The sequence below is a fragment of the Oncorhynchus clarkii genome, chromosome 22, assembly GCF_045791955.1.
Source record: "Oncorhynchus clarkii lewisi isolate Uvic-CL-2024 chromosome 22, UVic_Ocla_1.0, whole genome shotgun sequence".
Taxonomy (NCBI): domain Eukaryota; kingdom Metazoa; phylum Chordata; class Actinopteri; order Salmoniformes; family Salmonidae; genus Oncorhynchus; species Oncorhynchus clarkii.
In genome coordinates this window covers 51,173,186-51,193,086 of record NC_092168.1, presented here as the reverse complement: position 1 = coordinate 51,193,086, position 19,901 = coordinate 51,173,186, and the positions used below count along the sequence as shown (strand labels likewise).

Genomic DNA, 19,901 nt, shown 5'->3' with positions numbered 1-19,901 from the left:
AATTTGTGTGAGACTAAAAGCATCTAGCTTAGATTGTAGGACTGCCGGGGTGTTAAGCATATCCCAGTTTAGGTCACTGAACAGAATGAACTCTGAAGATAGATGGGGGGCAATCAATTCACATATGGTGTCCAGGGCACAGCTGGGAGCTGAGGGGGGTCTATAATAGGCGACAACAGTGAGAGACTTATTTCTGGAGAGATTCATTTTTAAAATTAGAAGCTCGAACTGTTTGGGCATAGACCTGTAAAGGGTACGTGTTGGTGGCAGGGAAGTCAGGAGAACGAACTTGTTATAAACAGAGTTGTTTAATAAGTTCTGACAAAACTCCAAAAACCAAAATATACAAAACAACAAAACCCGTCGCACACCAACACATAACTTGCACATCACATACAATCTCTGACAAGGACATGAGGGGAAACAGAGGGTCAAATACACAACATGTAAGTGATGGAATTGGAAGGAAGAGATGTGAAGCAGGTGTGAAGGAAGACAAGACAAAACCAATGGAAAATGAAAAAAATGGATCAGTGATGGATAGAAGGTCGGTGACGTCAACCGCCGAACACCGCCCGAACAAGGAGAGGGACCGTCTTCGGCGGAAGTCGTGACAAGACCTGGAAATTATGACAGAACATTGCAGGCTATCTCTGGAGTAGATTACAACTCCTCCCCCTTTGGCAGTTATATCTTGACAGAAAATGTTGTAGTTGGGTATGGAAATCTCTGAATTTTTGGTGGCCTTCCTAAACCAGGATTCAGACATGGCAAGGACATGAGGGTTGGCAGAGTGTGCTAAAGCAGTGAGTAAAACAAACTAGGGAGGAGGCTTCTGATGTTAACATGCATGAACCAAGGCCTTTTTTGATTACAGAAGTCAACAAATGAGAGTGCCTGGGGGCACGCAGGGCCTGGGTTAACCTCTACATCACCTGAGGAACAGAGGAGGAGTAGGATGCTAAAGGCTAGCAAAACTGGTCGTCTAGTGCATTAAGGACAGAGAATAAAAGGAGCAGATTTCTGGCCGTGGTAGAATAGATTCAGGGCATAATGTGCAGACAGGGGTATGGTGGGGTGCGGGTACAGCGGAGGTAAGCCCAGGCACTGAGTGATGATAAGAGATGTTGCATCTCTGGACATGCTAGTTATGCTGGGTGAGGTCAGCGCATGTGTGGGAGGTGGGACAAAGGAGGTATCTGAGGCATGTTGAGTGGGACTAGGGGCTCCGCAGTAAACTAAAACAATGATAACTATCCTAAACAACAGTATACAAGGCATATTGACATTTGAGAGAGACATAAAGCGAGGCATAAAGCAATCCCAGGTGTTGATTGGGAGAGCTAGCTAAGACAACAACAGCTAATCAGCTAAGACAACAACAACAGGTAAAATGGCGATGAATGGGCAGAGAGGATCGGTTAACTACACACAGGGCCTGAGTTTGGGGCTGGGAACAACAGATAAACAAAATGGAGTACCGTGATTAATGAACAGTCCAGCAGGCGTCAGCTATGTAGCCAAGTGATCATAGGATCCGGTAAACAGCAACAGATGGAGCAGGGAAGTCGCGGGGTAGTCGTTACTACACTAGCACGCGGGAGACACAGCGTTTAAAGTTAGCAGGCCGGTGTTATTAGAAGCTTCTGCTCCGACATCTGGCAAAGTCTGGTTGAGGGCACAGCGGATGGAGTTACAGATGACGAAAGAGGTATTGTAGTTGTAGTAATTTTGTTTGCTAGCCGGGAGATACGCCTGGCTCGCGGCTAACTGGTGCTAGCTTCGGGGCAGGGGTTTTAGCCACTATAGCCACTCGATAGCAGCTAGCTAGCAGCGATGATCCGATGCAAAGGACCAGAGCTTACGGCAGGGACCAGGTGGAGTAGTGGATTCTAGCCGTGTTGGGGTAGAGTCCGGGAGGTGATCACTGAGTAGGCCGGGAGGTGGGCCTGGCTCAGGGCTAGCTTCGTGGCTGTGTCACGCGGTGGCAGCTAGCTAGCTGTGATGATCAGGAGTAAAGGTCCAGGGTTTACGGCAGGAATCCGGTGTTGTAGTGTAGAAAACAGTCCGATACTGGCAGGCTGGCAAGTATTATCCAGGCTAAAAAAACAACGTCTGGTGTCTGTGCAGAAGGTAAAGGCCGCTAGCAGTGGCTGACAATGACTAAATAGCTAGTAGCTAGTTAGCTGGTTAGCCTCTGATGGATAGCTTCTGATGGAGGTTCTAGCTATAAAGTCTAAAAAATAGCGCATCCATATCACATTGGGTGAGGCGGGTTACCGGAAGGTATATTTAATTTAAAAAATGGAAAAGAGATTGAAAATAAATTGAAATATATACAAAAAAAGACTAAAAATACAAAAGTACACGAGAGGACGACAAAACAGGTCTGCACTGCTACGCCATGTTGCGTCACACTGGACGCAGAGACAAAAAGGGTATCCACAAGTTCATCTGACTCTGGGTCAGTAGACAAAGGGCCTCATCTGACTCTGGGTCAGTAGATAAAGGACCTCATCTGACTCTGGGTCAGTAGACAAAGGACCTCATCTGACTCTGGGTCAGTAGATAAAGGACCTCATCTGACTCTGGGTCAGTAGACAAAGGACCTCATCTGACTCTGGGTCAGTAGACAAAGGGCCTCATCTGACTCTGGGTCGATAGATAAAGGGCCTCATCTGACTCTGGGTCAGTGGATAAAGGGCCTCATCTGATTGTTGGTGTGTACTACATAATCAGACTGTTCTGTTGGTGTGTACTATATAATCAGACTGTTCTGTTGGTGTGTACTATATAATCAGACTGTTCTGTTGGTGTGTACTACATAATCAGACTGTTCTGTTGGTGTGTACTATATAATCAGACTGTTCTGTTGGTGTGTACTACATAGTCAGACTGTTGGTGTGTACTATATAATCAGACTGTTCTGTTGGTGTGTACTATATAATCAGACTGTTCTGTTGGTGTGTACTACATAGTCAGACTGTTGGTGTGTACTATATAATCAGACTGTTCTGTTGGTGTGTACTACATAGTCAGACTGTTGGTGTGTACTATATAATCAGACTGTTCTGTTGGTGTGTACTACATAGTCAGACTGTTGGTGTGTACTATATAATCAGACTGTTCTGTTGGTGTGTACTATATAATCAGACTGTTCCGTTGGTGTGTACTACATAATCAGACTGTTCTGTTGGTGTGTACTATATAATCAGACTGTTGGTGTGTACTATATAATCAGACTGTTCTGTTGGTGTGTACTATATAATCAGACTGTTCTGTTGGTGTGTACTACATAATCAGACTGTTCTGTTGGTGTGTACTATATAATCAGACTGTTCTGTTGGTGTGTACTACATAATCAGACTGTTCTGTTGGTGTGTACTATATAATCAGACTGTTGGTGTGTACTATATAATCAGACTGTTGGTGTGTACTATATAATCAGACTGTTCTGTTGGTGTGTACTACATAATCAGACTGTTGGTGTGTACTATATAATCAGACTGTTGGTGTGTACTATATAATCAGACTGTTGGTGTGTACTATATAATCAGACTGTTCTGTTGGTGTGTACTATATAATCAGACTGTTCTGTTGGTGTGTACTATATAATCAGACTGTTCTGTTGGTGTGTACTACATAATCAGACTGTTGGTGTGTACTATATAATCAGACTGTTCTGTTGGTGTGTACTACATAGTCAGACTGTTGGTGTGTACTACATAATCAGACTGTTCTGTTGGTGTGTACTACATAATCAGACTGTTGGTGTGTACTATATAATCAGACTGTTGGTGTGTACTATATAATCAGACTGTTCTGTTGGTGTGTACTATATAATCAGACTGTTCTGTTGGTGTGTACTATATAATCAGACTGTTGGTGTGTACTATATAATCAGACTGTTCTGTTGGTGTGTACTATATAATCAGACTGTTCTGTTGGTGTGTACTATATAATCAGACTGTTGGTGTGTACTACATAATCAGACTGTTCTGTTGGTGTGTACTATATAATCAGACTGTTCTGTTGGTGTGTACTATATAATCAGACTGTTGGTGTGTACTATATAATCAGACTGTTCTGTTGGTGTGTACTATATAATCAGACTGTTGGTGTGTACTATATAATCAGACTGTTCCGTTGGTGTGTACTATATAATCAGACTGTTGGTGTGTACTATATAATCAGACTGTTCCGTTGGTGTGTACTATATAATCAGACTGTTCTGTTGGTGTGTACTATATAATCAGACTGTTCTGTTGGTGTGTACTATATAATCAGACTGTTCTGTTGGTGTGTACTACATAATCAGACTGTTCTGTTGGTGTGTACTATATAATCAGACTGTTGGTGTGTACTATATAATCAGACTGTTGGTGTGTACTATATAATCAGACTGTTCTGTTGGTGTGTACTACATAATCAGACTGTTGGTGTGTACTATATAATCAGACTGTTGGTGTGTACTATATAATCAGACTGTTGGTGTGTACTATATAATCAGACTGTTCTGTTGGTGTGTACTATATAATCAGACTGTTCTGTTGGTGTGTACTATATAATCAGACTGTTCTGTTGGTGTGTACTACATAATCAGACTGTTGGTGTGTACTATATAATCAGACTGTTCTGTTGGTGTGTACTACATAGTCAGACTGTTGGTGTGTACTACATAATCAGACTGTTCTGTTGGTGTGTACTACATAATCAGACTGTTGGTGTGTACTATATAATCAGACTGTTGGTGTGTACTATATAATCAGACTGTTCTGTTGGTGTGTACTATATAATCAGACTGTTCTGTTGGTGTGTACTATATAATCAGACTGTTGGTGTGTACTATATAATCAGACTGTTCTGTTGGTGTGTACTATATAATCAGACTGTTCTGTTGGTGTGTACTATATAATCAGACTGTTGGTGTGTACTACATAATCAGACTGTTCTGTTGGTGTGTACTATATAATCAGACTGTTCTGTTGGTGTGTACTATATAATCAGACTGTTGGTGTGTACTATATAATCAGACTGTTCTGTTGGTGTGTACTATATAATCAGACTGTTGGTGTGTACTATATAATCAGACTGTTCCGTTGGTGTGTACTATATAATCAGACTGTTGGTGTGTACTATATAATCAGACTGTTCCGTTGGTGTGTACTATATAATCAGACTGTTCTGTTGGTGTGTACTATATAATCAGACTGTTCTGTTGGTGTGTACTATATAATCAGACTGTTCCGTTGGTGTGTACTATATAATCAGACTGTTGGTGTGTACTACATAATCAGACTGTTCTGTTGTTGTGTACTACATAGTCAGACTGTTGGTGTGTACTACATAATCAGACTGTTCTGTTGGTGTGTACTACATAATCAGACTGTTCTGTTGGTGTGTACTATATAATCAGACTGTTGGTGTGTACTATATAATCAGACTGTTCCGTTGGTGTGTACTATATAATCAGACTGTTCTGTTGGTGTGTACTATATAATCAGACTGTTCTGTTGGTGTGTACTATATAATCAGACTGTTCCGTTGGTGTGTACTATATAATCAGACTGTTGGTGTGTACTACATAATCAGACTGTTCTGTTGTTGTGTACTACATAGTCAGACTGTTGGTGTGTACTACATAATCAGACTGTTCTGTTGGTGTGTACTACATAATCAGACTGTTCTGTTGGTGTGTACTATATAATCAGACTGATGAGTTGCTCAGGGATAATGAACACATTGTTACTCAGTGTCAGGGATAATGAACACATTGTTACTCAGTGTCAGGGATAATGAACACATTGTTGCTCAGTGTGTCAGGGATAATGAACACATTGTTACTCTGTGTGTCAGGGATAATGAACGCATTGTTACTCAGTGTCAGGGATAATGAACACATTGTTACTCTTTGTGTCAGGGATAATGAACACATTGTTACTCAGTGTGTCATGGATAATGAACACATTGAATACTGACTAACGTAATGAAAGACTCATTGGGCTCCAGCAACATGGCCTCTCCCTCTCCAGACCTTTCGACACAGATGACACAGCGTGTTGTGTGTGAGTGAGTTGGCACTGTGTGGCGTGTCCTTTACAGCTGTCGCTACCTGCCCACCTCTCCTCTCCCTGTCCCCCCTACTCCTCTTCTTTCCCTGTGCCTGCCCACCTCTCCCCCTCCAGTCAGTCCCCACAGCTGTAGAACAGAGCTGTGTCTGTCCTGGTCTCTGGCTCAGCTGGTAATCTTAAACTCATGAGAAGGAGGAAGTGATCCTTGGCAAAGACCCAGGCAGGACCAGACCCCCCTGGGTTCAAATACTACTCAACATGTTACCTTCAGTGTTTTCTCTGGCCTGTCTGGGGTGTTTTCTCTGGCCTGTCTGGGGTGTTTTCTCTGGCCTGTCTGGGGTGTTTCCTCTGGCCTGTCTGGGGTGTTTTCTCTGGCCTGTCTGGGGTGTTTTCTCTGGCCTGTCTGGGGTGTTTTCTCTGGCCTGTCTGGGGTGTTTCCTCTGGCCTGTCTGGGGTGTTTTCTCTGGCCTGTCTGGGGTGTTTTCTCTGGCCTGTCTGGGGTGTTTTCTCTGGCCTGTCTGGGGTGTCAGATGAGTGGGGTTGGCAGTTCTGGGACTATTCTATTGGTCCTACTAAACCAGTCAAGCACTCAATCAAACACAGACAAAAGTACTTTAAAATTATTTTCAATTGTATTTGAACCCAGATCTGCCACCAGACCTCTCCAGCCTCCAGTCGTCTCTTCCTGTATACAACAGTCCCAGTCATGGTGCTCTGCTCTACTCTGATCTGGACGTTACTCTGCTCTGGGCTCAACTCTGATCTACTCCGCTCTGGGCTTTACTCTAATCTGCTCTGGGCTCTACTCTGCTCTGGGCTCTACTCTGCTCTGCTCTGGACTCTGATCTGGGCTCTACTCTGCTCTGCTCTGGGCTCTACTCTGCTATGGGCTCTACTCTGCTCTGGGCTCTAGTCTGCTCTGGACTCTCTCTACTCTGCTCTGGGCTTTACTCTGCCCTGGGCTCTACTCTACTCTGCTCTGTGCTCTACTCTGCTCTGTGCTCTACTCTGCTCTGGGCTCTACTCTGCTCTGGGCTCTACTCTACTCTGCTCTGGGCACTACTCTGCTCTGGGCTCTACTCTGGGCTCTATTCAACTCTGGGCTCTATTCTGCTCTTCTCTGAACTCTACTTTGGGCTCTACTCTGCTCTGTTATGCTCTGGGCTCTACTTTTCTCTTCTCTGCTTTGCTCTGCCCTGGGCTCTACTTTGCTTTTCTCTAGGCTCTACTTTGCTTTTCTTTGGGCTCTATTTTGCTATTCTCTGGGCTCTACTCTGATCTGGGCTCTACTCTGATCTGGGTTGTACTCTGTTCTCCTATGCTCTGGGGTATGCTCTGCTCTGGGTTGTACTCTGCGCTGGTCTCTATTCTGTTCTTCTCTGAACTTGACTCTACTCTGGGCTCTACTCTGCTCTGGGCTCTGCTCTGGGCTCTACTCTGCTCTGGGCTCTACTCTAGGTTCTAATCAGTTCTGGGCTCTACTCTGCTCTGGACTCTACTCTGCTCTGGGCTCTACTCTGCTCTGAGCTCTGCTCTGGGCTCTACTCTACTCTGCTCTGGACTCTACTCTGCTCTGGGCTCTACTCAGTTCTGGGCTCTGCTCTGGGCTCTACTCAGTTCTGGGCTCTACTCTGGGCTCTACTCAGTTCTAGGCTCTACTCTGAGCTCTACTCTGCTCTGGGCTCTGCTCTGGGCCCTACTCTGCTCTGGGCTCTACTCTGGGCTCTAATCAGTTCTGGGCTCTGCTCTGGGCTCTAATCTGCTCTGGGCTCTACTCAATTCTGGGCTCTACTCTGGGCTCTACTCAGTTCTGGGCTCTGCTCTGGGCTCTACTCTGCTCTGGGCTCTACTCTTGGCTCTAATCAATATTTGACTTCGTTTGACCATTGCATTGGAAAATGAGCTACTGTGTAAATACTGCAATGTGGGTTGGTTTGAATTGAGCCGCTAATCTTCAATTGATTGCATTTTTCTCCCCAACACAATACCACAATAAATACCATGGGAGATTGGAACTCACAATACATCCCATGCGGGATTGGACCTCACAATACATCCCATGGGGGATTGGACCTCACAATACATCCCATGGGGGATTGGAACTCAGAACACATCCCATGGGGGATTGGAATTTACACTGCTAGTGGCAATAGATGTCAGGACCTTACCGCTGTGAGCTAACTGGTCAGAACTGGTCAGGACCTTACTGCTGTGAGCTACCTGGTCAGAACTGGACAGGACCTTACTGCTGTGAGCTAACTGGTCAGAACTGGTCAGGACCTTACCGCTGTGAGCTAACTGGCCAGAACTGGTCAGGACCTTACTGCTGTGAGCTAACTGGTCAGAACTGGCCAGGACCTTACTGCTGTGAGCTAACTGGTCAGGACCTTACTGCTGTGAGCTAACTGAGCCTTACTGCTGTGAGCTAACTGGTCAGGACCTTACTGCTGTGAGCTAACTGGTCAGGACTGGTCAGGACCGTACTGCTGTGAGCTAACTGGTCAGGACCTTACTGCTGTGTGCCAACTGGTCAGGACCGTACTGCTGTGAGCTAACTGGTCAGAACTGGTCAGGACCGTACTGCTGTGAGCTAACTGGTCAGGACCTTACTGCTGTGAGCTAACTGGTCAGAACTGGTCAGGACCTTACTGCTGTGAGCTAACTGGCCAGAACTGGTCAGGACCTTACTGCTGTGTGCCAACTGGTCAGGACCTTACTGCTGTGAGCTAACTGGTCAGGACTGGTCAGGACCTTACTGCTGGGAGCTAACTGGTCAGGACCTTACTGCTGTGAGCTAACTGGTCAGGGCCTTACTGCTGTGAGCTAACTGGTCAGAACTGGTCAGGACCTTACCGCTGTGAGCTAACTGGTCAGGACCTTAATGCTGTGAGCTAACTGGGCAGGACCTTACTGCTGTGAGCTAACTGGCCAGAACTGGTCAGGACCTTACTGCTGTGAGCTAACTGGCCAGAACTGGTCAGGACCGTACTGCTGTGAGCTAACTGGCCAGAACTGGTCAGGACCTTACTGCTGTGAGCTAACTGGTCAGGACCTTACTGCTGTGAGCTAACTGGCCAGAACTGGTCAGGACCTTACTGCTGTGAGCTAACTGGTCAGAACTGGTCAGGACCTTACTGCTGTGAGCTAACTGGTCAGAACTGGTCAGGACCTTACTGCTGTGAGCTAACTGGTCAGGACCTTACTGCTGTGAGCTAACTGGCCAGAACTGGTCAGGACCTTACTGCTGTGAGCTAACTGGTCAGGACCTTACTGCTGTGAGCTAACTGGTGTGAGCCTTACTGCTGTGAGCTAACTGGTCAAGACCTTACTGCTGTGAGCTAACTGGCCAGAACTGGTCAGGACCTTACTGCTGTGAGCTAACTGGTCAGAACTGGTCAGGACCTTACTGCTGTGAGCTAACTGGCCAGAACTGGTCAGGACCTTACTGCTGTGAGCTAACTGGTCAGACAGAACGGGTCAGGACCTTACTGCTGTGAGCTAACTGGTCAGAACTGGTCAGGACCTTACTGCTGTGAGCTAACTTGACAGAACTGGTCAGGACCGTACTGCTGTGAGCTAACTGGCCAGAACTGGTCAGGACCTTACTGCTGTGAACTAACTGGCCAAAACTGGTCAGGACCGTACTGCTGTGAGCTAACTGGCCAGATCTGGTCAGGACCTTACTGCTGTGAGCTAACTGGCCAGAACTGTTCAGGACCTTACTGCTGTGAGCTAACTGGTCAGGACCTTACTGCTGTGAGCTAACTGGTCAGGACCTTACTGCTGTGAGCTAACTGGCCAGAACTGGTCAGGACCTTACTGCTGTGAGCTAACTGGCCAGAACTGGTCAGGACCTTACTGCTGTGAGCTAACTGGTCAGGACCTTACTGCTGTGAGCTAACTGGTCAGGACCTTACTGCTGTGTGCCAACTGGTCAGGACCTTACTGCTGTGAGCTAACTGGTCAGAACTGGTCAGGACCTTACTGCTGTGAGGTAACTGGTCAGAACTGGTCAGGACCTTACCGCTGTGAGCTAACTGGTCAGAACTGGTCAGAACCTTACTGCTGTGAGCTAACTGGCCAGAACTGGTCAGGACCTTACTGCTGTGTGCCAACTGGTCAGGACCTTACTGCTGTGAGCTAACTGGTCAGAACTGGTCAGGACCTTACTGCTGTGAGCTAACTGGTCAGAACTGGTCAGAACCTTACCGCTGTGAGCTAACTGGTCAGGACCTTAATGCTGTGAGATAACTGGTCAGGACCTTACTGCTGTGAGCTAACTGGTCAGGACCTTAATGCTGTGAGATAACTGGTCAGAACTGGTCAAGACCTTACTGCTGTGAGCTAACTGGTCAGAACTGGTCAGGACCTTACTGCTGTGAGCTAACTGGCCAGAACTGGTCAGGACCGTACTGCTGTGAGCTAACTGGTCAGGACCTTACTGCTGTGTGCTAACTGGCCAGAACTGGTCAGGACCTTACTGCTGTGTGCTAACTGGCCAGAACTGGTCAGGACCGTACTGCTGTGAGCTAACTGGTCAGGACCTTACTGCTGTGAGCTAACTGGTCAGAACTGGTCAGGACCTTACCGCTGTGAGCTAACTGGTCAGAACTGGTCAGGACCTTACTGCTGTGAGCTAACTGGTCAGAACTGGTCAGGACCTTACTGCTGTGAGCTAACTGGTCAGAACTGGTCAGGACCTTACTGCTGTGAGATAACTGGTCAGGACCTTAATGCTGTGAGATAACTGGTCAGGACCTTACTGCTGTGAGCTAACTGGTCAGGACCTTACTGCTGTGAGCTAACTGGTCAGGACCTTACTGCTGTGAGCTAACTAGTCAGAACTGGTCAGGACCTTACTGCTGTGAGCTAACTGGTCAGGACTTTACTGCTGTGAGCTAACTGGTCAGGACCTTACTGCTGTGAGCTAACTGGTCAGAACTGGTCAGGACCTTACCGCTGTGAGCTAACTGGTCAGAACTGGTCAGGACCTTACTGCTGTGAGCTAACTGGTCAGAACTGGTCAGGACCTTACTGCTGTGAGCTAACTGGTCAGAACTGGTCAGGACCTTACTGCTGTGAGATAACTGGTCAGGACCTTAATGCTGTGAGATAACTGGTCAGGACCTTACTGCTGTGAGCTAACTGGTCAGGACCTTACTGCTGTGAGCTAACTGGTCAGAACTGGTCAGGACCTTACTGCTGTGAGCTAACTGGTCAGGACTTTACTGCTGTGAGCTAACTGGTCAGGACCTTACTGCTGTGAGCTAACTGGTCAGGACCTTACTGCTGTGAGCTAACTAGTCAGAACTGGTCAGGATCTTACTGCTGTGAGCTAACTGGTCAGGACCTTACTGCTGTGAGCTAACTGGTCAGAACTGGTCAGGACCTTACTGCTGTGAGCTAACTGGTCAGAACTGGTCAGGACCTTACTGCTGTGAGCTAACTGATCAGAACTGGTCAGGACCTTACTGCTGTGAGCTAACTGGTCAGGACCGTACTGCTGTGAGCTAACTGGTCAGAACTGGTCAGGACCTTACTGCTGTGAGATAACTGGTCAGGACCTTAATGCTGTGAGATAACTGGCCAGGACCTTACTGCTGTGAGCTAACTGGTCAGGACCTTACTGCTGTGAGCTAACTAGTCAGAACTGGTCAGGATCTTACTGCTGTGAGCTAACTGGTCAGGACCTTACTGCTGTGAGCTAACTGGTCAGAACTGGTCAGGACCTTACTGCTGTGAGCTAACTGGTCAAGACCTTACTGCTGTGAGCTAACTGGCCAGAACTGGTCAGGACCTTACTGCTGTGAGCTAACTGGTCAGGACCTTACTGCTGTGAGCTAACTGGTCAGAACTGGTCAGGACCTTACTGCTGTGAGATAACTGGTCAGGACCTTAATGCTGTGAGATAACTGGTCAGGACCTTACTGCTGTGAGCTAACTGGTCAGGACCTTACTGCTGTGAGCTAACTGGTCAGAACTGGTCAGGATCTTACTGCTGTGAGCTAACTGGTCAGGACCTTACTGCTGTGAGCTAACTGGTCAGAACTGGTCAGGACCTTAATGCTGTGAGATAACTGGTCAGGACCTTACTGCTGTGAGCTAACTGGTCAGGACCTTACTGCTGTGAGCTAACTAGTCAGAACTGGTCAGGATCTTACTGCTGTGAGCTAACTGGTCAAGACCTTACTGCTGTGAGCTAACTGGCCAGAACTGGTCAGGACCTTACTGCTGTGAGCTAACTGGTCAGGACCTTACTGCTGTGAGCTAACTGGTCAGAACTGGTCAGGATCTTACTGCTGTGAGCTAACTGGTCAGGACCTTACTGCTGTGAGCTAACTGGTCAGAACTGGTCAGGACCTTACTGCTGTGAGCTAACTGGTCAGGACCTTACTGCTGTGAGATAACTGGTCAGGACCTTAATGCTGTGAGATAACTGGTCAGGACCTTACTGCTGTGAGCTAACTGGTCAGGACCTTACTGCTGTGAGCTAACTGGTCAGAACTGGTCAGGATCTTACTGCTGTGAGCTAACTGGTCAGGACCTTACTGCTGTGAGCTAACTGGTCAGAACTGGTCAGGACCTTACTGCTGTGAGCTAACTGGTCAAGACCTTACTGCTGTGAGCTAACTGGCCAGAACTGGTCAGGACCTTACTGCTGTGAGCTAACTGGTCAGGACCTTACTGCTGTGAGCTAACTGGTCAGGACCTTACTGCTGTGAGCTAACTGGTCAGAACTGGTCAGGACCTTACTGCTGTGAGATAACTGGTCAGGACCTTAATGCTGTGAGATAACTGGTCAGGACCTTACTGCTGTGAGCTAACTGGTCAGAACTGGTCAGGATCTTACTGCTGTGAGTTAACTGGTCAGGACCTTACTGCTGTGAGCTAACTGGTCAGAACTGGTCAGGACCTTACTGCTGTGAGCTAACTGGCCAGAACTGGTCAGGACCTTACTGCTGTGAGCTAACTGGCCAGAACTGAATTTGCTAGCAATGCACATCATTTAATGATCAGAGCGTGCAGGTGGACTTCTGGTATGTGTACTGGGTCAGGTACAGCTACGTTCACCAACCCCCCAAATAAATAATAATGAGCAATTCCCCCACCCATAAACATTTTTAAAAGTTGAAGGAGTACCTAGCCCCCTACTTACCTCCCTACCTATCTATCTACCTACCTCCCTACCTACCTACCTACCTACCTACCTACCTACCTACCTACCTACCTACCTACCTACCTACCTACCTCCCTACCTACCTACCTACCTCCCTCCCTACCTACCTACCTACCTACCTACCTACCTCCCTCCCTACCTACCTACCTACCTACCTACCTACCTACCTACCTACCTACCTACCTTCCTCCCTACTTACCTACCTACCTACCTACCTACCTACCTACCTACCTACCTACCTACCTACCTACCTAGCTACCTCCCTACCTACCTACCTCCTTACCTACCTACCTACCTACCTCCCTACCTACCTACCTACCTACCTACCTACCTACCTACCTACCTACCTAGCTACCTACCTACTTACCTCCCTACCGACCTACCTACTTACCTACCTACCTACCTACCTACCTACCTACCTACCTACCTACCTACCTACCTACCTACCTACCTACCTGGGAGGGTGTGGTATTTCACTAGATACAGGCTGATGATCAGGGTGTAGTATTTCACTAGATACAGGCTGATGATCAGGGTGTAGTATTTCACTAGATACAGGCTGATGATCAGGGCTGATGATCAGGGTGTAGTATTTCACTAGATACAGGCTGATGATCAGGGCTGATTATCAGGGTGTGGTATTTCACTAGATACAGGCTGATGATCATTGTGTAGTATTTCACTAGATACAGGCTGATGATCAGGGCTGATGATCAGGGCTGATGATCAGGGTGTAGTATTTCACTAGATACAGGCTGATGATCAGGGCTGATGATCAGGGTGTGGTATTTCACTAGATACAGGCTGATGATCAGGGCTGATGATCAGGGCTGATGATCAGGGTGTGGTATTTCACTAAATACAGGCTGATGATCCGTTGTGGGTTGTTACAGCAGCAGGCTGGGTTATGGTATGGGTCGTTACAGCAGCAGGCTGGGTTATGGTGTGGGTCGTTACAGAGCTTTTGGAGATTAGAGGGTGAGGGTCACTCCCTCTCTGGCTGGATCTGAGAGCAGTTGGAGATTAGAGGGTGAGGGTCACTCCCTCTCTGGCTGGATCTGAGAGCTGTTGGAGATTAGAGGGCGAGGGTCACTCCCTCTCTGGCTGGATCTGAGAGCTGTTGGAGATTAGAGGGTGAGGGTCACTCCCTCTCTGGCTGGATCTGAGCTGTTGGAGATTAGAGGGTGAGGGTCACTCCCTCTCTGGCTGGATCTGAGAGCTGTTGGAGATTAGAGGGTGAGGGTCACTCCCTCTGGCTGGATCTGAGAGCTGTTGGAGATTAGAGGGTGAGGGTCACTCCCTCTCTGGCTGGATCTGAGAGCTGTTGGAGATTAGAGGGCGAGGGTCACTCCCTCTCTGGCTGGATCTGAGAGCTGTTGGAGATTAGAGGGCGAGGGTCACTCCCTCTCTGGCTGGATCTGAGAGCTGTTGGAGATTAGAGGGTGAGGGTCACTCCCTCTCTGGCTGGATCTGAGAGCTGTTGGAGATTAGAGGGCGAGGGTCACTCCCTCTCTGGCTGGATCTGAGAGCTGTTGGAGATTAGAGGGTGAGGGTCACTCCCTCTCTGGCTGGATCTGAGAGCTGTTGGAGATTAGAGGGCGAGGGTCACTCCCTCTCTGGCTGGATCTGAGAGCTGTTGGAGATTAGAGGGCGAGGGTCACTCTCTCTCTGGCTGGATCTGAGAGCTGTTGGAGATTAGAGGGCGAGGGTCACTCCCTCTCTGGCTGGATCTGAGAGCTGTTGGAGATTAGAGGGTGAGGGTCACTCCCTCTCTGGCTGGATCTGAGAGCTGTTGGAGATTAGAGGGCGAGGGTCACTCCCTCTCTGGCTGGATCTGAGAGCTGTTGGAGATTAGAGGGCGAGGGTCACTCCCTCTCTGGCTGGATCTGAGAGCTGTTGGAGATTAGAGGGCGAGGGTCACTCCCTCTCTGGCTGGATCTGAGAGCTGTTGGAGATTAGAGGGCGAGGGTCACTCCCTCTCTGGCTGGATCTGAGAGCTGTTGGAGATTAGAGGGCGAGGGTCACTCCCTCTCTGGCTGGATCTGAGAGCTGTTGGAGATTAGAGGGCGAGGGTCACTCCCTCTCTGGCTGGATCTGAGAGCTGTTGGAGATTAGAGGGCGAGGGTCACTCCCTCTCTGGCTGGATCTGAGAGCTGTTGATTTTCCTTTATGTGGACGGCCAGTGGTAATGGAAGTCCTCATCAACAAAATGTCCTGCAACTGTTCAAACATTTAAACAAATATAAACAAACTTGTTATACATGATTCCTCTGGGAGTTATCACTGTTTGTGTACAGTACATGAACTGTTCACATATATAAGACTTAAGCCTTTTTATGCACAACATTGGTTAAAATGGTTGATTTGTTGTGTTTATGTATCTGTGTGTGTCTCTCGTTCCCCAGACCCCCAGTGCCTGGGCAGAGGAGTTTGTGGAGAAGAGGAGGGCTTCTCACCAACGTTCAGCCTCCTGGGGAAGCACTGACCAACTTAAAGAGGTATGCACTCCTCCCCACCCCCTCCCTCTCCTCCTCCCCTCTTCCTCTTCCCCACCTCCTCCCCTCCTCACCCAGCTGCCCCCTCACAGGGCTGCCCCCTCACCCAGCTACACCCTCGCCCAGCTGGAAAAACTCCCTGGAAAGGCCAAAACCTAGGAAGAAACCTAGAGAGGAACCAGGCTATGTGGGGTGGCCAGTCCTCTTCTGGCTGTGCCGGGTGGAGATTATAACAGAACATGGCCAAGATGTTCAAATGTTCATAAATGATCAGCATGGTCAAATAATAATAATCACAGGCAGAACAGTTGAAACTGGAGCAGCAGCACGGCCAAGTGGACTGGGGACAGCAAGGAGTCATCATGTCAGGTAGTCCTGAGGCATGGTCCTAGGGCTCAGGTCCTCCGAGAGAGAGAAAGAAAGAGAGAAAGAAAGAAAGAGAAAATTAGAGAGAGCATACTTAAAATTCACACAGGATAGGACAGGAGAAGTACTCCAGATATAACAAACTGACCCTAGCCCCCCGACACATAAACTACTGCAGCATAAATGTGTGTGGCTGGGTCAGGGTAGAGGTGTGGCTGGGTCAGGGTAGAGGTGAGTGGCTGGGTCAGGGTAGAGGTGTGGCTGGGTCAGGGTCAGGGTAGAGGTGAGTGGCTGGGTCAGGGTAGAGGTGAGTGGCTGGGTCAGGGTAGAGGTGTGGCTGGGTCAGGGTAGAGGTGAGTGGCTGGGTCAGGGTAGAGGTGAGTGGCTGGGTCAGGGTCAGGGTAGAGGTGAGTGGCTGGGTCAGGGTAGAGGTGAGTGGCTGGGTCAGGGTAGAGGTGTGGCTGGGTCAGGGTAGAGGTGTGGCTGGGTCAGGGTAGAGGTGTGGCTGGGTCAGGGTAGAGGTGTGGCTGGGTCAGGGTAGAGGTGTGGCTGGGTCAGGGTAGAGGTGTGGCTGGGTCAGGGTAGAGGTGTGGCTTGGTCAGGGTAGAGGTGTGGCTGCGTCAGGGTCAGGGTAGAGGTGTATCTGGGTCAGGGTCAGGGTAGAGGTGTGGCTGGGTCAGGGTAGAGGTGAGTGGCTGGGTCACGGTAGAGGTGTGGCTGGGTCAGGGTAGAGGTGTGGCGGGGTCAGGATAGAGGTGAGTGGCTGGGTCAGGGTAGAGGTGTGGCTGGGTCAGGGTAGAGGTGTGGCTGGGTCAGGGTAGAGGTGTGGCTGGGTCAGGGTAGAGGTGAGTGGCTGGGTCAGGGTAGAGGTGTGGCTGGGTCAGGGTAGAGGTGTGGCTGGGTCAGGGTAGAGGTGAGTGGCTGGGTCAGGGTAGAGGTGTGGCTGGGTCAGGGTAGAGGTGAGTGGCTGGGTCAGGGCAGAGGTGTGGCTGGGTCAGAGTAGTGGTGTGTGTGGCTGGGTCAGGGAGTTCATCTAGTCTAATTAGAGACGGGTCTGCGTGGGGTCAGGGAGCTCATCTAGTCTAATTAGAGACGGGTCTGTGTGGGGTCTGGGAGCTCATCTAGTCTAATTACACAGGAACAGAAACTGTTATATCCTGTCGGGCCTCATTTCCCAGTTTACTGCACTTGTCTATGTAGGGGATTGTCTATTGTATCAATGTGGCTTGTCACTCGCTGTCACTGTCTAGGTGAACGATATTACATTCATCCACTGGCCAGAAGTTGTTTCCTCCAAGAGGAACACATAGCATTATACATGTAATGAAATGGTTCAGGCTTTATCGCTGTTCTCGGTTCAGGTGTGGTCATTTTGGACCAGTTCTTCCCTCTCCTCCCTCTGACCCGTCTCATCTCTCTGTTGTCTCTCTCTCTCCAGATTGCCAAGCTGAGGCAGCAGCTCCAGCGCAGTAAGCACAGCAGCCGTCACCATAGAGACAAGGAACGCAAATCACCATTCAATGGGAACCATGCTGCTCTCTACCAGGTGTGAGCAGCCACAAAGCCAAAGAGAATAGATACAGTGCCTTGCGAAAGTATTCGGCCCCCTTGAACTTTGCGACCTTATGCCACATTTCAGGCTTCAAACATAAACATATAAAACTGTATTTTTTTGTGAAGAATCAACAACAAGTGGGACACAATCATGAAGTGGAACGACATTTATTGGATATTTCAAACTTTTTTAACAAATCAAAAACTGAAGAATTGGGCGTGCAAAATTATTTATATTATTATATACTTTCCTCTCTCTCCTCTCTCTCCCCTTTCTCTCTCCTCTCTCTTTCCTCTCTCTCTTTCCTCTCTTTCCTCTCTCTCCCATTTCTCTCTCCTCTCTCTCTCCTTTCTCTCTCCTCTCTCTTTCCTCTCTCTCTTTCCTCTCTTTCCTCTCTCTCCCATTTCTCTCTCCTCTCTCTCTCCTCTCTCTCCCCTTTCTCTCTCCTCTCTCTCCCCTTTCTCTCTCCTCTCTCTCCCCTTTCTCTCTCCTCTCTCTTTCCGCTTTCCTCTTTCCCCTTTCTCTCTCCTCTCTCTCTCCTCTCTCTCCTCTCTCTCCCCTTTCTCTCTCCTCTCTCTCTCCTCTCTCTCCCCTTTCTCTCTCCTCTCTCTCCCCTTTCTCTCTCCTCTCTCTTTCCTCTCTCTCCCATTTCTCTCTCCTCTCTCTCTCCTTTCTCTCTCCTCTCTCTTTCCTCTCTTTCCTCTCTCTCCCCTTTCTCTCTCCTCTATCTCTCCTCTCTCTCCCCTTTCTCTTTCCTCTCTCTCTTTCCTCTCTCTCCCCTTTCTCTCTCCTCTCTCTTTCCGCTTTCCTCTCTCCACTTTCTCTCTACTCTCTCTCTCCTCTCTTACCTCTCTCTTTCTTTCCCTTCTCCTCTCTCTCCTGTTTTGTGTTTGTCCATGAATTAATGCAGCATGTGGTGAATGTATCCCTCTGTCTCTCCTCAACTTTGCCAGGGAGACAATTAACAGCCACACTCTGTTCAGCTGTCCCCTAGTGTGTGTGTGTGTGTGCATGTGTCAGTGTGTGTGTGTGTGCACGCGTCAGTGTGTGTGTGTGCATGTCCCAGACTCGAGCACCATCGGTCGCTGTGCTGGGCTCAGTCCTCCTCTACTGAATCTTATTTACACAAACGTTTGATTTACTATTCTTGTGAGGTCTTCAAAAACACACTTCTCTATAGACCAGATCCAGTCCAGTGGTGTGGTGTGGCCCTAGGTATAGCTCTATGATATACAATACTTGTTTAAAACAGGTTTTTAAGCTATTCATTATTTGTCTGAACTCTGCAGTTTACTTTGGGATTGAAACATTTCTGTATAGGATTATGGGAAAACAAATGTCTTGCCCCCCCCCCCCCCCCCCCCAAAAAGAAAAGCGTTTTTGTTGTTTATAATAGAGATGTACTAAAGATCTGTCCCGTTACTTAAGTAAAACTACTGGTACTTATATTGTAATTTACTCAAGTAAAAATAAAAGTAGCCCTCTTAAAACTTCTTATGGCTGCAATCCCGTTAACGGGATGATATGACAACAGCCAGTGAAAGTACAGGGCGCCAAATTCAAAACAACAGAAATCTCATCATTAAAATTCCTCAGACAAACATGTATCTTATACTGTTTTAAAGGTAATCGTGTTGTTAATCCCACCACAGCGTCCGGTTTTCAAATAGGCTTTACAGCCAAGTCACAGAAAAACACAGCCATTTTTCCAGCCAAAGAGAGTAGTCACAAAAAGCACAAATAGAGATAAAATTAATCACTAACCTTTGATGATCTTCATCAGATGACACTCATAGGACTTCATGTTACACAATACATGCATGTTTTGTTTGATAAAGTTCATATTTATATAAAAATCTGATTTTACATTGGCGCGTTAGATTCACTAGTTCCAAAAACATCCAGTGATTTTGCATAGCCACATCATTCAACAGAAATACTCATCATAAATGTAGATGATAATACAAGTTCTACACATGGAATTATAGATATACCTCTCCTTAATGCAACCGCTGTGTCAGATTTTAAAAAAACTTTACGGAAAAAGCAAACCATGCAATAATCTGAGACGGCGCTCAGAAAAATGATCAAATCCCTTACCTTTGATGATCTTCATCAGAAAGCACTCCCAGGAATCGCAGATCCACAATAAATGCTTGATTTGTTCGATAATGTCCATTATATATGTCCAAGTAGCTACTTTTGTTAGCGTTAGGTACACATATCTAAACGCTCGT

At 47.7% G+C, this 19,901-nt stretch overlaps 1 protein-coding gene across 1 annotated transcript in view; it reads left to right on the top strand.

Moving 5' to 3' along the window:
* Window positions 1–19,901, top strand: part of LOC139381000 (family with sequence similarity 117 member Bb) — a 52,903-nt gene that overhangs the window by 24,384 nt on the left and 8,618 nt on the right. The window contains exons 3-4 of the mRNA XM_071124226.1: window positions 15,654–15,746; window positions 17,548–17,655. Coding sequence (XP_070980327.1) covers window positions 15,654–15,746; window positions 17,548–17,655 — 201 coding nt within the window. The remainder of the gene's footprint in view (window positions 1–15,653; window positions 15,747–17,547; window positions 17,656–19,901) is intronic.